The following is a 14,993-nucleotide window of genomic DNA, read 5'->3' as shown; positions in this document are numbered from 1 at the left end:
TGCTGTAGCACAGTTTCCAGGAGGAATGATCTTGTCAGGCACAGAGGTGAGACTGGCTGACCTGTAGTTCCCTGGGTCTTCTTTTTTTCCCTTTTGAAAAACAGCTACCCCTTTTCCAGTCAGCAGGAACTTCACCAGAGAGCCACAACTTTTCAGATATGACGGATAGTGGCTTAGCCGCTTCATCCGCCAGATCTCTCAAGAGCCACAGATGCATCTCTTCAGGTCCCATGGACTTGTGCACCTTCAGGTTCCTTAGACGGTTCCTAACCTGATCATCTCCTACAGTGGGCAGTTCTTCATTCTCCCAGTCCCTACCTTTGCCTTCTGCATCTTGGGTAGTGTGGCTGGGACACCTGCTGGTGAAGACTGAGGCAAAAAAGTCATTGAGTACCTGGGCTTTCTCCATATCCTGGCTGACCAAGTCTCCTGTATCCTTCTGGAGAGTGTTCACAGTTTCCATAGCCTTCCTTTTATCACCGACATACCTATAGAAGCTTTTTTTTTTTATTGCCCTTGACGTCCCTGGCCAGATTTAATTCTATCAGGGTTTTGGCCTTCCTAACCTGATACCTGTCTGCTCAGACAGTTTCTCTGTATTCCTCTCAGGCTACCTGTCCTTGCTTCCACCCTCTGTAGACTTCCTTTTTGTGTTTTGAATTTGTCCAGGAGCAACTTGTTCATCCATGCAGGCCTCCTAGTGTTCTTACCTGACTTCCTCTTTGTTGGGATGCGTCGCTCCTGAGCTTGGAGGTGATTCTTGAACACCAACCAGCCTCCTTGTGCCCCTCTTCCCTCCAGGGCTTTATCCCATGGTACTCTACCAAGAAGATCCCTGAAGAGGCCAAACTCTGCTCTCCTGAATTCCAGGGTAGCCAGCTTGCTGTGCACCCTCCTCGCTGCCCTAAGGATCTTGAACTCCATCATTTCATGGTCACTGCAGCCAAGGCTGCCCTTGAGCTTCACATTCCCCACCAGCCCCTCCTTGTTGGTGAGAACAAGGTCCAGCACACCACCTCTCTTCGCTGACTCCTCTATCGCTTGCAGAAGGAAGTTACCATCAGTGCATTCCAGGAACCTCATCGATTGCTTATGCCCTGCTGTGTTGTCCCTCCAACAGATATCGGAGGGATATCAGATATGTGAACATGAGGCTGCTCCTCTCTAACTATAGAGGGCCTCATCTGCTCAGTCTTCCTGGTTGGGTGGCCCGTAGCAGACCCCCACTATAATGTCTCCTGTCCCTGCCTTCCCTTTAATCCTGACCCATAAACTCTTGGCCAGCTCCTCATCCATCCCCAGGCAGAGCTCCATGCACTCCAGCTGGTCATTGACATAGAGGGCAACACTCCCTTCTCATCTCCTGTCCTTCCTAAAGAGCCTGTTTCTTTCCATTCCAACACTCCAGTCATAGGAGCCATCTCAACAGGTCTCCATGATGCCAGTAATGATGACCACATCTCTAGCTCCTCTTTTTTATTTTCAGTCTACATGCGTTTACATAGAGGCATTTAAGTTGGGCCCATGGATGAAGCTGATGTACTGCCTGGAATTCCTTTGTGCTGCTCTTTGGGTGCTCTCCTGCTGACCTGTGACCCCTCTCCAGGCTCTGGGCATCTATTGGTGGGACTGGCATCAAACTGATAGGAGTGGGATGGATTGAGGTTCTCCTCCCTCAGCAACTTTACTTTAAAGCCCTCTTCACCAGCTTGGCAAGCCTGTGTCCAAAGATGCTCTTCCCCTTCTCTGACAGATGGACCCCATCACAGCCCTCAGTAGACCAGGTTTCTCAAAGCGAGTTCCACGGTCTAAGTAGCTGAACCCCTGGCTGTGGCATCAGTACCGTAATCAATTGTTGATCTGCCAGATTCAACTGGCCCTTTCAAATCCCTTCCCTTTGACTGGGAGGATCAATGAAAAAACTGCCTGCACTCCAGAGTCACTTACTGCTGCTCCCAGGGCTCTGCAATCTTTCTTGATACTCCTCAGACTGCTCCTGGCTGTATCAATGGTGTCACGTGGAACAACAGCAGCAGATAATAGTCAGTGGCCTGTATGAGGCTCGGTAGTCTCTCGGTGACACCCCTGATACGAGCCCCTGGTAAGCAGCACACCTCTCCTGAGTGCATCAGGTCAACAGATGGGTGCCTCTGAACCTCTCAGAAGGGAGTCCCCTACCACTATCACCCGTCACCTTTTCTTAGTTGTGCGGATTGTTACATGGGGAGCAGATCAGGCTGCCTTACTCGGCTCCAGCATCTCTCCTGATGTGATATACAGTGTATTATGTCATTATACCTATGATACATATGTGGTATATAAGGAAACAAAATAAATGTCAAATACAACTATAATAGGCAAAATTTCCAGACTGCATTTCTGATTGAGTAGTTCTGCAAGTTTTAATGACTGTACCCTTGTTTTGACAGGTCATACAGGACCCATGGTTGTTGAAACACTAAAACTTGGTATTGCTATTCTAAATGGTGGGAATACCATAGTTCAACAGGTAAAGCTTTTCGAACTACCATGAGTCTTGCTTGTATAAAGGAGGCAATTAATTCTGAGAATTATAGTGTGCTGTCATGCTTTTATTTTAGTGCATTTAATTTTAAGCTAAACAGTGAAGAAATATCAGGGTATTTTTTGGTACAATGATAATGATATTATTGCTTGCCAGTGATTTGCATGTTGAATGGTAAATGAGGACATTGTTAATTCATATAATGTTAATATAGATTTTTTTTTTTCCCCCCCAAAAATGCATACCCACTAGAAAATGCTAGACTACCTGAAGGAGAAAAAGGATGCTGGATTTTTCCAAAGTCTCTCTGGCTTGATGCAGTCCTGCAGGTAAAAAGTGTAAATTGTAGTATTATACTTCCAGTTTTATTCAGGTTGGTGGCTTTTGTAAGTGGTTGGTGGATTTTGTAAGATTTCAATTACAGGAGTCACAGACTGTAGAACTTCTGTGGAAAATCTGTGTGAATCAGAGGAACAGTATGTCAGTCTTTTAGAGTATTCTTCCAAAGGAGAAAATAAAGCAAAGACTGTGTATGCCTTTGAAGGCTTAGTTCAGAGAGGCAGAAAAGTAAAATGTAATGGCTCCTTTACTGGTCCCAGATACCTCAAGTTTTCTGTCTGGATGGTTCTAAGGACGGAGAAAAGCCATCACTGAGGGAGATACAGGCCAGTAGAATTTTACGGAGCTTTCAGTTTCTGTACATCTCTGATGAATTGCATAATCTCTGTCTCTTCATCTGAAACCTCTGCATACCTATCAGCTTTGTTAGAGATGGCATGTGGCCAGTGAGACTAAAGTAGTCCATTAGCTTGATAAATGAGAAGTTCAAATTAGTTACGGTAAAGGACTCCCATAAAGAAAGTGGAAAACTGCTAGTGTTTCTGATTACTTTTACAGTAGACAACTTCCTATTCTTAGCCTTTTAAAGCAACAGAAGTGTTCTGAAGGAGTAGACTGGGAATTAGAAGTGGAGAAGCTGTATGAAGACAGGAAAAAATGTGGAAGGAATGGTGACCTGCACTGCAGAAATTATCGCTGAGTAGTTGCAGCCTAATTAAATAACATCTATCTTGTAATTTTTCCATTTATGTAGAACAATTTGGCAAGGACTTGCTCAAACAGGACCTGCAGCAATGATATAACCAATTCCGTATGTGTATCATTCAGAACTTCATTTAAAAAGGTTTTCATGAAATGACTTGAACACTGACAAGAGAATGAAAATGATGCTTTAAAAAATGCTTTTGGTTTTAATGATGTCATTAGATAGTAGAATATGTGACTGCATTGCTGTTTAACTGAAAACAATCAGATAATCATAGAATTATATTTGGACTGTTTGAATGAAAGTATTCTGAGTGGTGAGAAGAATTATCATTGCTATTTCACATGCTGGCCTATGCCAAGTTAGCAAAAAAAATATTAAGATGCTAGTGTATTTTGACCGCGGAAGATATGGATTCTCCAATTATGTCATTCTGAATATGGAACCAGAGATTCCATACATCTTCTAAATAACATAATAATGTATAATGTATACAGTAACAATATAATAGAAATAATAGTGAAAATTTCATGGAAAATAGTGTGACTGAGAAATAACTGCAGTAATGTCCTTTTGGCAGACAGGTTTAAGTCAATATAAAGAGGAATATTTCAGGTTCCTTTTCCGCTTTTCATTTATACATTAAGCCGTGAATGATGTTACTGGAAGTGAAGTTATGTAAGTGGTAAGACCTGAGCTGAGGCTCATTTCTTTTCAGAAACGGACACTGGACCCTTACTTTCATCCCAAGCTCTTTTATTTAATATTCATATTAAATAAAATATGAGGCAGTGCATGTCACAGTGGGGCAAGACTAGTAGTTGGAAGTATCCAGAGATTTCCTAGAAGAAAATAATTTTCCATTGTGTACTATAGTACTTTTTCCTCTTTTTTTGTGTGTGTTTTGTTTTTTTTTCCCAATGTAAGTGTTCTTGACTTGAATGCGTTTGAGAGACAAAATAAAGCAGAAGGCCTGGGAATGGTTACTGAAGAAGGAACTCGTAAGTAGAATGAAATTGATTCCAGTAGTGCTTAAAACATTTGTGTTTCCTTCTTTAACTAGAACTGTTATTTACTGTGCTTGAGGTTTCTGTTGATAAACTTACTAAAAAGTAATTCTAGGCTTTGAGTTCTGAATATGCTTTATATTTACAAAATCTTTAGCAATATTTTTTTAAGAAAAACACTGTAACTTCCAATATTCTTATCCTGTATTCTTGTTATTTTTCTTTGATCCACAGTCATCGTTCGTGAGCGTGGTAGGTTTGGGTTTACAGTTTTTGATACTATTGTTGCAAAAATGTGTTGCAAATACAGAAAGAAATCTTTCCTTGCATCTTCCCAGATATTTTAGGTTTAGCTTTATGGTCTGCAGCAGGTTGTGTGCTCAGCTTGGATAAACAGTTTGACACTTATTAAAGAAGTGTCATTCATATTTAAGGCATGATTTTAGTTATGACTAACCACTTATTAGATATATATCTTGTTGCTTTCTTTTATTTTTTTTAACCATGGATGCATTGAAGTGCTAAATATTTTGGCTTTGCTTTTTCTGTCTCAGTTTTTCTTTTCATTATTATCAGTCTGTTTCTTTTAAATTGCTTTAACGCTTTTATAATACTGGTTTTTATTAGAATTCCAGTTTTAAAAGTTGCTGTAAAATTATGTGTTCTGCATATTTAATCATAACAGTTGTCACATAATCATTGTATTTATATATTTTAAAGGTGAAAAAGTGTTGCAGCATGATGAATTTACTCGAGATCTATTCAGATTTTTACAACTACTCTGTGAAGGGCATAACAATGGTAAGTGAACTGAATTAATTTGGGGGAAAGTATATGAGGAGTCTGTTCTTAAACAGAGTTGAATAGAACCAATTCTAATGGGTTTTTTCTTCTAATTCATTTAGTTTTCTGAGGTGAATCTGGCATGCCAACAATCTGAATTGCAGAGTTCAATTTGAATTTTTAAGTCTTAATGTAATTTTAGTTTTTATGCCAATTGTTAATAGTAAAGCCTATAGCAAGTCACGTGGATAACAATTCTTCAGTTGTAATTACATTGTGATCTACTGTAGTTCAATTTCTACCACGTGAGCATCTGTACCCAACAAGGTACTTAAAAAGAATGTATTCTCCATTTCTCCATGAAAATATGAAAATAACCTTGTATTTTTTATTCCTATATATGCTAATGAAGTACAAATAACTTCTTATTTCAGATTTTCAAAATTACCTACGTACTCAGATGGGCAACACCACAACAGTGAATATTATTATTAGTACAGTTGACTATCTCTTGCGTCTTCAGGTGAGGAAAAAACAGGAAAATGAAGAATAACATATTTGCCTTTCCTTCAATTTTACAAATTCACATTTTAATGGAATCAAATGTGAAAATGCTTTCTTCAGGGATATCTAAAATAAAGAATTTTTGATTGAGAATGACTTAATTTATTTAATCTCTTCTTTCCTTTTAAAATAGACGACTTTCAGAATTCTGTGTAAAACCAGATGTTTGTTAATTTATTTCATTGTTCGCTTCTGCAGAGAGCATAGTTAGATAAAAATGCAAAAGATTATTGTCATGAGAAATAGACTGACACAGAAATACTAGATTTCATTTCCTGATGATTCAACTTTTGGTGATGCAAATGCAGGCAGTAAATATTGCATGCAGAATCCAAAATTATAAAATATAGCATTGTTTCTTTCTTAGGAATCAATCAGTGACTTCTATTGGTACTATTCAGGAAAGGATTTCATTGATGAATCAGGACAACGTAACTTCTCTAAAGCTTTGGCTGTCACCAAACAGATATTCAATTCCCTTACAGAATATATCCAGGTAAACAATATGTTTTTTTCAAGGTACTAACAGTGAAGTTCTGTGAGTACATGGCCTGATCATAAATTTGTAAATACTTTGGTTTTATTTTTCCTAATTTTGATAAAGTTACATGGAATCACTGGCCCAGTGTAAAGTTAATACTAAAACATGTAAATGTCTGCATATTTAACATGATGTGACCTAGTATTTATGCACTAGATACCAAAGAGATCTTGGGAACCCTTCTCATGTAGCTTCATGGAAGCGTGAAGCTTCTTTTTTTATTTTTTCAGGGAGAAATCTTAGGAAAGCAAATTGGTTTATTTGTTTTGTTTTATATTATTTTATATAAATAAAAAATGTGTTTTTCTTAATTTTTTTAGGGCCCTTGCATAGGTAATCAACAGAGTTTGGCTCATAGTAGGCTGTGGGATGCAGTTGTTGGCTTTCTTCATGTCTTTGCCAATATGCAGATGAAACTTTCACAGGTATTTTCAGTAGTCAAGTAATCCTTCTTTCCATATGTTTATAAATTACAGTCATGTGAATGATGAAAGTTGTAGAGTGTGCTGATACTCATTGGTTGTGCATGGGCCTATTGTAATTTAGAGGTCGAAGACTGAATTTCAGGACTAGCAGCTTCATATCACTCCTTTTATCATTAATCATCACTGTGCACTCACCTTTTCTAATATCAAACTCACTGCTTCCAACTCAATTATACCTTTCTGATAACGAAGGTGGCAATTTGATCCCTTCCTCCCTGGTGCCAAAACCTGATGATCTGTCAGAACAGAAGCATCATTGAAAGCATGGTTCCCAGGCTGCAGCTAAGTAGGGCAATAGAAAAGCTGGGAAAGATTCAAAGAGGGAGGAAATGTGACAGTCAGTCAACTTGTCCAGTTAATTCATCACAGGCACTGAGCAGGAGGGCAAGAGGCCATGTTCATTTCACTGTGCAGGGCATTGTGGAATCCCATGTCTCTTCACAGTTTCAGGCTTCTGTGTTCTTTTGCAACTTCTGCTTTAATGTACACATACACTCAAGCCTCTAGGCACTGAATGCAACAGTGCAGAGAGTCATTTCCTCACTCTTAGGCAGCGTGTCTGCTACCCTCTGACTTACTCATAAGATTTCTTCCCACCCTACAGAAGTATATCTGAATTTTGAGAATACTTAACAGTTTTTAGGTCACAAATCCATGTTAGACTCAACATTTTCTGTAGTTAAACTAAACAGTTCTAGCTCTGTTTGAGTGGCAATGCATTACACTGATCTATGGAGTAACCAGTTTTGTGAGTTTCTGCTGTCCCTTATCTGCACTTTGGTACTCCTTAATGCTTTATTAAAGCTTATCTTTATAGAATTAATACCTCTGCTCTAGTAAGTTACCCTCGTATTATATAAGACTTCTGATAGTAATCATAATAAAATGACGATGAAATGTTGCTGAAGAATGTGAACCACATTTAGATGACCATCCTGTATAGTTTTTTTCCAAGTATATTTAGTTTTCCAGATAAATACAAAAAAACCCCAACCTTATACTCCATTTTTTTTACAGGACTCTGCTCAGATTGAATTGCTTAAAGAACTGCTAGATCTGCTAAAGGATATGGTAGTGATGCTCTTGTCACTGCTTGAAGGTTGGACCTGTTTTTCTTTATGGTCAGATATGATTATCTCAGTTTCATAATGTAAAGTATGATAATTACGCTAATATTTCTAAGCTGTTTTTTAATTGCCTTTATGTAATGCCAGGAAAAAAACCTTTTCCATATTTATTTGATGATTATTCTGGAATATACCTAGTCATGAAAAAGAAGGCTGCTACAGAAAAGCATGTTGAAAGAAAAATTACAAAGATTTAAGAACATTTTTGTTCTGTTCTCAGCATGAATATGAAATTTATTTTTTTAAAATGTAGTGATGCCAAATAACTTCCTGTTTTAGGTAACGTTGTAAATGGAACTATTGGAAAACAAATGGTAGACACGCTTGTAGAATCATCTAGCAATGTAGAAATGATTTTGAAGTTCTTTGACATGTTCCTCAAGTTAAAAGATCTGACTAACTCAGATGCTTTCAAAGAGCATGACCCAGATGGTAAAGGCATCATTTCAAAGAAGGAATTCCAGAAATCAATGGAGGCTCAAAAACAATACATACAGTCAGAGATTGAATTCCTGCTGTCCTGTGCAGAAGCTGATGAAAATGATATGTTTAACTATGTTGATTTTGTGGAAAGATTCCATGAACCAGCCAAAGACATCGGATTTAATGTAGCAGTATTGCTAACAAACCTTTCAGAGCACATGCCTAATGATTCACGCCTTCAGAGCTTACTTGAACCTGCGGAAAGTGTTCTTAATTACTTTGAACCATACCTTGGCCGTATTGAAATAATGGGTGGAGCAAAGAAAATAGAAAGAGTTTACTTTGAAATCAGTGAATCTAGTAGAATGCAGTGGGAGAAGCCGCAGGTGAAGGAATCCAAAAGGCAGTTCATATTTGATGTTGTAAATGAAGGTGGGGAGCAAGAAAAAATGGAACTCTTTGTGAATTTCTGTGAAGACACGATCTTTGAAATGCAGTTAGCATCCCAGATCTCTGAAACGGATTCATCTGAGAGGCCTGAGGATGAGGAAGAGGCAGAGCCTTGTTATGTAGTGGATATTGGAGATGATGAGGAAGAAGAAAAGTCCCTGGAATCTGCTTCAGCTTTTGCAATGGCCTGTGTTGCAGTGAAAAAGAATGTTGCCAACTTTTTTAAAATGGTCACTGTGAAGAACCTAAGAAAACAATACAGGAAAGTGAGAAAGATGACAGTAAAAGAGATGGTGAAAGTGTTTTTCTCCTTTTTCTGGATCCTATTTGTAGGGATGTTCCAACTGTTCTTCACCATAGTGTGGGGAATTTTCCAGATTCTTTGGAGCACTGTATTTGGGGGTGGCCTGGTTGAAGGAGCCAAAAACATTAAAGTTACTAAAATATTAGGGGACATGCCTGACCCAACACAGTTTGGAATCCATGATGATGTTATGGAAGCAGAAAAAGCTGAAGGCACTGAGCATGGCATCAGAGCTGAACTTGTGCAGTTTGTGAAGGGTGAAAAGGGAGAAACTGACATAATCTCAGACATTTTTGGCATTCATACAAAGAAAGAAGGTGGCTCAAAACATGGTCATGATGCTGGACTTGGAGATATTGCAGAAATCCTTGGTACAGATATCCAGTCATCTTTGGAAAACACAGTTCGGAAGAAAAAAGGATTACAGGTATGTTAAAGACATTTTGTGTTTCTTTGCAGAAAATAATAATAATATTACTGAGTTTTCTATTAGTAAATTAATTATTTGCCAGTTAAATGATTAATGAATGTTCTCAATGAGAACATTATTTATAATCTGTCCTCTTAAAAACAAACAGGATTGTTTATGTGGCAGAACAATTCAGCCCAGTGTAGTTTAGCTTTCACTGCAGTAAATTGTTGTTATTGTTCATTTGGACTTTATTCAAAACAAAAATTGCTAGCAGCTTTCTAGGCAGTTCTTGCTTTAAATGGTTTACAGTCTTGTTTATTCTGTGTACCCCATTTTTTCACAGTATATTTCAATTACTTTTACAATTTGCTTTCTCCATAATGATGCCTTATCATTATTATCTTTCTTCTACATACTCTACTGATCACATACAATAAAATATCCTTTTTTCCTAGTATTTGAAATAATTTTGCCTGAATTTATTGTTACTTTATCATATAATCATTCTTTGCTTTTATTCTGTTTTATAAACAATATATTTTGTTCCACTCAGCTGAGCTAAACATAATTTATCATTCTGTTTAAAAATGGATTGAAGTAAATGTAAAAACCCAAATGCACTTGTCATATTTGGGAAGTCATTATGTTTCACTCTATACTTCAGATCTGTTTCTACTTGTTATTCAAAGATATCTTTCCTCTCATTATTAATCTACCTTTTATGGTATACTTTCCAGATATTTTCAAGATAAACCTCCATTGTACAACTTCTTAGTTCATTATTTCCTCTTCATTTGTATGTTTTTCTCCAAGATTTGTTTATTGTCTAGGTCAAACTATATTTTTCATTTATTTTTCTTATTTATTGATTAATTCATTTTTATGTGTGCACTTGAAAATGACAGTCTTTTAAAATCCTGTCTTATTTAGCATAAATGTAATGTGGTTGGTATTTATAAATACTATTTTAGCAGATCTGAGTAAATATTTTGGAATTTTCTTCAACAATAGTTGAAGTAAATATTTTCCTTCAGATCTGACTAAATATTTTAGAATTTGCTTTACTTTGATTTATATATTTTTCTTGGATTTGTTTGTAACTATTGATAAAAATGCTCAGTAATTTATGGAGATACTTTGAGTCATTACTGCAAAGTCACCTATGCAATTTATCCAGCTTTTACTTTTAATACGTTATCTAGTGAAAGTTACCAAAATAATGTTTACACTAATTCTATATTACAGAAATTGCTATTCATGTTGTGTATATGAACAGCTCAAGTAATCCAGTTAGAGCACTGGATATAACTATTAAGTAGAGCTCAAAGAAGAAACGGCAATGTAAGAATCAAAAATTCACTTTGGGAAGTCACTGTTTTTCTTAAGCATTTACAAAAATAAAACTCACACAAATGGATAGAAACAGAAATTTGCCTCTATATACTGGAAAAGCAGTTGTGTAGTGATAAGGTCAACATTACCATATAGCCAGAAAAACTGCAAAATAACCTATGGAATTGTATATGATGAAGATTGTTAGGACGTAGTTTTTACTGTGAAGTTCCACAGGAATCTGTGCTGAGAGCCATGCGGGTTCGTAAATAAGAGAAGTGAGTAGTGAGATAACAGAGTTTGCTGATAAATCTGTTATTCATAGCAGTAAAATCAAGAGCTAACTGCAAAGTTCCCTTGAAATAGCAGATAAAAATCTGTGAAATTATATATATGGGAAGAAAAGTTATAATTTTACATGCAAAATGTTGGATTTTGAGTTCATTGTTACTGCTTGGGTATGAAATCTTGGGAATATAATAGAATTGTACAGAAGTATCAGTTCAGTTAAAATGTCAATCAACACACATGAAAAAAGCAAGCTGAAATTTTGAATTGTTCAAAAAGGAATAGAGAGAGGAAACCTCCAGAATATTTCTATGCTCCTTGAAACCAAAGTATATCTGTCTCTTGAAGACCAGGATTCCGCATTTCAAAAAGAATGTGATAAAACTGAAAAAGGTTCAGTAAGGGTCAAAAAGTTATCAAAACTCAATATGGAACAAATCTTGTGTATAGAATTAAGTAGATTAAGTAAATTCTTCAGCCAGGAAAGGAGACAAATGAGAGAGCATATGATAGAGGGATGTAAAGGATGGACAGGGATTTATTAATTCTTCCCCAACCCTACCCCTTAGAAGAACTAGGTGTCATTAAATGATCACTGAATTGCCTTCCACCAGCTTGAGATCTTAGAGGAAACTCTTTGTGGAAGAGATACACATGCATCCATCACGTGTACTAGATGAGGTTCCTTCCATCATGTGTACTTGATGAGGTTCCGCAGATAAGAGGTGTGATAAGAAAAGCAAGATTGATTTAGTAAATTCTTTTATCAATTCTTTCACTACTTATGTGTGAGAGAGAGGCATCCAGCTGAGTAGTGAGGAATAAGTTTAGATAACTGTATTTATGTATTAACCAGAAATGTAGGAAAATACACCAATAGACAATCGGTGTCTAAGCACTTAGAGAGAATACAGAAGAGGGTAAAGCATTAAGATAGGTTTTTGTTAAAGCGAATGGTAACAAATTTAGACACTTTAGATTCCTTTGTGAATCTAGGACTTTGGAGCCTGCATCTCTTTAACTTCCAGTGAAGCTTAGATACTCAAACTGTATTTGAAATGAGTTTAGTTTGGTCTTGCAACACTGAGCCTAAAGGTGTTTGAAATCCAGGCCTCAGCTTCTTTGCTACAGTTAGCCATCTGTAAAATTGTATATTGTTTTTTCCTCATCTTAAGGGAATGTTGTAAGCACATACTTAGATGGTTGTGAGGTGTGCCAGTAAAGTTTTAATGAACCATCAACCCACCTAAGAGAAATAGCTTGAAGAAAGCATTGTATAAGTAGAAGTTGTTTAAATATTTGTCTATTTTCAATTGCATCAGTTGATCTTGACAAAGTAATTGGGTTTTGTAATATCTGATCTTTTCAGATTTTTGATGCTATCATTGATATCACAGTATATCAATGATTCCTCGTTTCATATTTGGAATGAGGCAAACTGATGCTCACTTTCCACATAACCAATAACTTCACTGAGTCTTTCTGAGTGACTTTTGTATTGGGGTATGATCTGGATGTAGTTACTTTCATCCTTAACTGGTCACATAATCTGTCTGATAACCATGTATAATTACTTTTAAGTTGTTCAGTCAACTGGGCTAGTTACAGTATTGATAACACTATACTGAAAAAGGCTGAAGAATATTGATAACACTATATGGAAAATACTGAATTCTGCAGTTTTCACTGTTAAAATCTAGTCTGAGCTGTTTTTAAAAATATAACACATTAAAAGTGCAAAGTGGTATAAAATATATAGTGTGGTAATTATTTTATTTGTTTCTTAGAAAACAGTAACTAAAGTTACCAAAATTTTATTTGAATGGCTCCATTTTGACAATTAAAATACTTTTTGCAGATATCTGAGATTGCAAAAGAAGCTGAAACAGAAAGAAAGGCAGAAGCTGAGAAGGCTGAGTAAGTTGTTTTTGCACAGCTCCTGTTTAATTCCTTGCTACTTCCTAATGCTAGATAATTTGGCCAGGAAGAATCCAAGCAATGCTCAGTATTCAGAGCACTCTATGTACACTTTGTCTCATCAGTATTTTGAAAAGCAGCACAGTCCCCAAGAGGTGGCAGACCATCTCAGTGGTCAAACAAAATGGCAATCTGATTTTTGTGGCCCTTGACAGTTCTGCAGAGAGCTGGGGATGAGTCTCTTGAACCAAGTAACAAGCGATAGGACAAGAGGTAATGGCCTCAAGTTGCACCAGGGAAGGTTTAGACTAGACATTAGGAAGCATTTCTTTACAGAACAGGTTGTTAGGCGTTGGAATGGGCTGCCCAGGGAGGTGGTGGAGTCCCCATCCCTGGAGGTGTTTAAGAGTAGGGTCGACATAGCGCTGAGGGATATGGTGTAGTTGGGAACTGTCAGTGTTAGGTTAATGGTTGGACTGGATGATCTTCAAGGTCTTTTCCAACCTAGGTGATTCTGTGATATAAATCTGTGGCCACTGTCTTTTTAAAAATTCCCATAACTACCTTTAAAAATGAGCATCAGGCTTGAAAACTCTGCGACTTGTCATTACTGCTATTTACACTTTCCCTACTGCCCACTATAATTTTCAGACAACAGTAGCTGATCATTGAAACACAAGATTTGACTAACCCAATAATTTTTATTATTACTTTTTTATCTGTTCTCAAGTTGTGAACTTGACAGCTGATACATTCCTTTGTCCAGTCACCCTATATATGACAGCCTTATAAACAACACTTAAAATGCTTACCTAGCTTTAGCAGCATCCCACTTTTAAGGGGCATGCTGTCTTTCTGGACCTGTAGCCACATTGCAGGCTTGCAGCCTGATGAGCACCCTTAAAATACTTGCAGACACATGCAAAAGATCTCCTAGAAATTCTTACATATTCAAAACCATACATCATTTTTTTCTTTGTTTGCTATTTTGCTTCATGTTTAAAATGCTTCACTCAGCATCATTTATCTTTCTCCTCTTACCTGCCAAAGTTAATTCTTTTAAGTGTGCCATTGGAGTCAATATTTTAGGACCAAATACACTTTGTATAGCTTGTCTGAAAAGTATCCTTTTTTTTTTTTTCTCTGTATATATATGTTTGTATGTGTGTATGTATGCATACATGTATATGTGCATTTATGTATGTCTTACATGGACAAAAATGTGGACACATATACGTATGCTTACATATGCGTGCATTTAAATGGGTTTTTTTGTGGTTTTTTTCTGTTACTTCATTAAAGTATGCCATTAACACTACTTGTGATGGTTCAGTATATTTCCATTTCCTATCCGTTACCTTTCAGGCTGTGTCTAACATACTTCTTCACTTTAAAAGTTCCCTTCTTGCATTTTATTGTACCAGAACCGTTTTGATACTATTTGTCTCTCTCTTCAATCCCTGCACGGATGTTAAGCGTATTCATTGTTTAGAGCACTTCCAGTAATTAAAAAGTGCAATTACACTCTTCTGTGGTTTTTTTGGTACTGTGTATCCAAAGAACCTGTTGATGAGTGTTACTCAGTATAAGAATCTAACTTCAAAATAAGCAGTTTCAGAAACTGTTGTTTTATCTAGACCATATTACAATGTACTATTTAGTTGGTTAATATTTAGACTGGTCAAATGACCCCTTTTAAAAATTTTGTTACATTATATCACTGCTGGGCTTTTTTCTGTGTTGACTGATTTTGATCTCCTGATTTAGACACTAGTAGCATATTCAACAGTG

The 14,993-nt window shown here is 36.8% G+C and overlaps 1 protein-coding gene across 1 annotated transcript in view; it reads left to right on the top strand.

Annotated features, from left to right (window-relative positions):
* RYR3 (ryanodine receptor 3) overlaps positions 1-14,993 on the top strand; it is a 254,312-nt gene that overhangs the window by 218,503 nt on the left and 20,816 nt on the right. Inside the window, exons 80-90 of the mRNA XM_074824480.1 lie at positions 2,430-2,509; positions 2,777-2,853; positions 4,497-4,570; positions 4,811-4,828; positions 5,297-5,377; positions 5,794-5,882; positions 6,291-6,419; positions 6,785-6,889; positions 7,967-8,048; positions 8,356-9,680; positions 13,144-13,202. Coding sequence (XP_074680581.1) covers positions 2,430-2,509; positions 2,777-2,853; positions 4,497-4,570; positions 4,811-4,828; positions 5,297-5,377; positions 5,794-5,882; positions 6,291-6,419; positions 6,785-6,889; positions 7,967-8,048; positions 8,356-9,680; positions 13,144-13,202 — 2,119 coding nt within the window. The remainder of the gene's footprint in view (positions 1-2,429; positions 2,510-2,776; positions 2,854-4,496; positions 4,571-4,810; positions 4,829-5,296; positions 5,378-5,793; positions 5,883-6,290; positions 6,420-6,784; positions 6,890-7,966; positions 8,049-8,355; positions 9,681-13,143; positions 13,203-14,993) is intronic.

The sequence above is a fragment of the Strix aluco genome, chromosome 4, assembly GCF_031877795.1.
Source record: "Strix aluco isolate bStrAlu1 chromosome 4, bStrAlu1.hap1, whole genome shotgun sequence".
Taxonomy (NCBI): Eukaryota; Metazoa; Chordata; class Aves; order Strigiformes; family Strigidae; genus Strix; species Strix aluco.
This window is presented reverse-complemented; position numbering and strand designations above follow the sequence as displayed.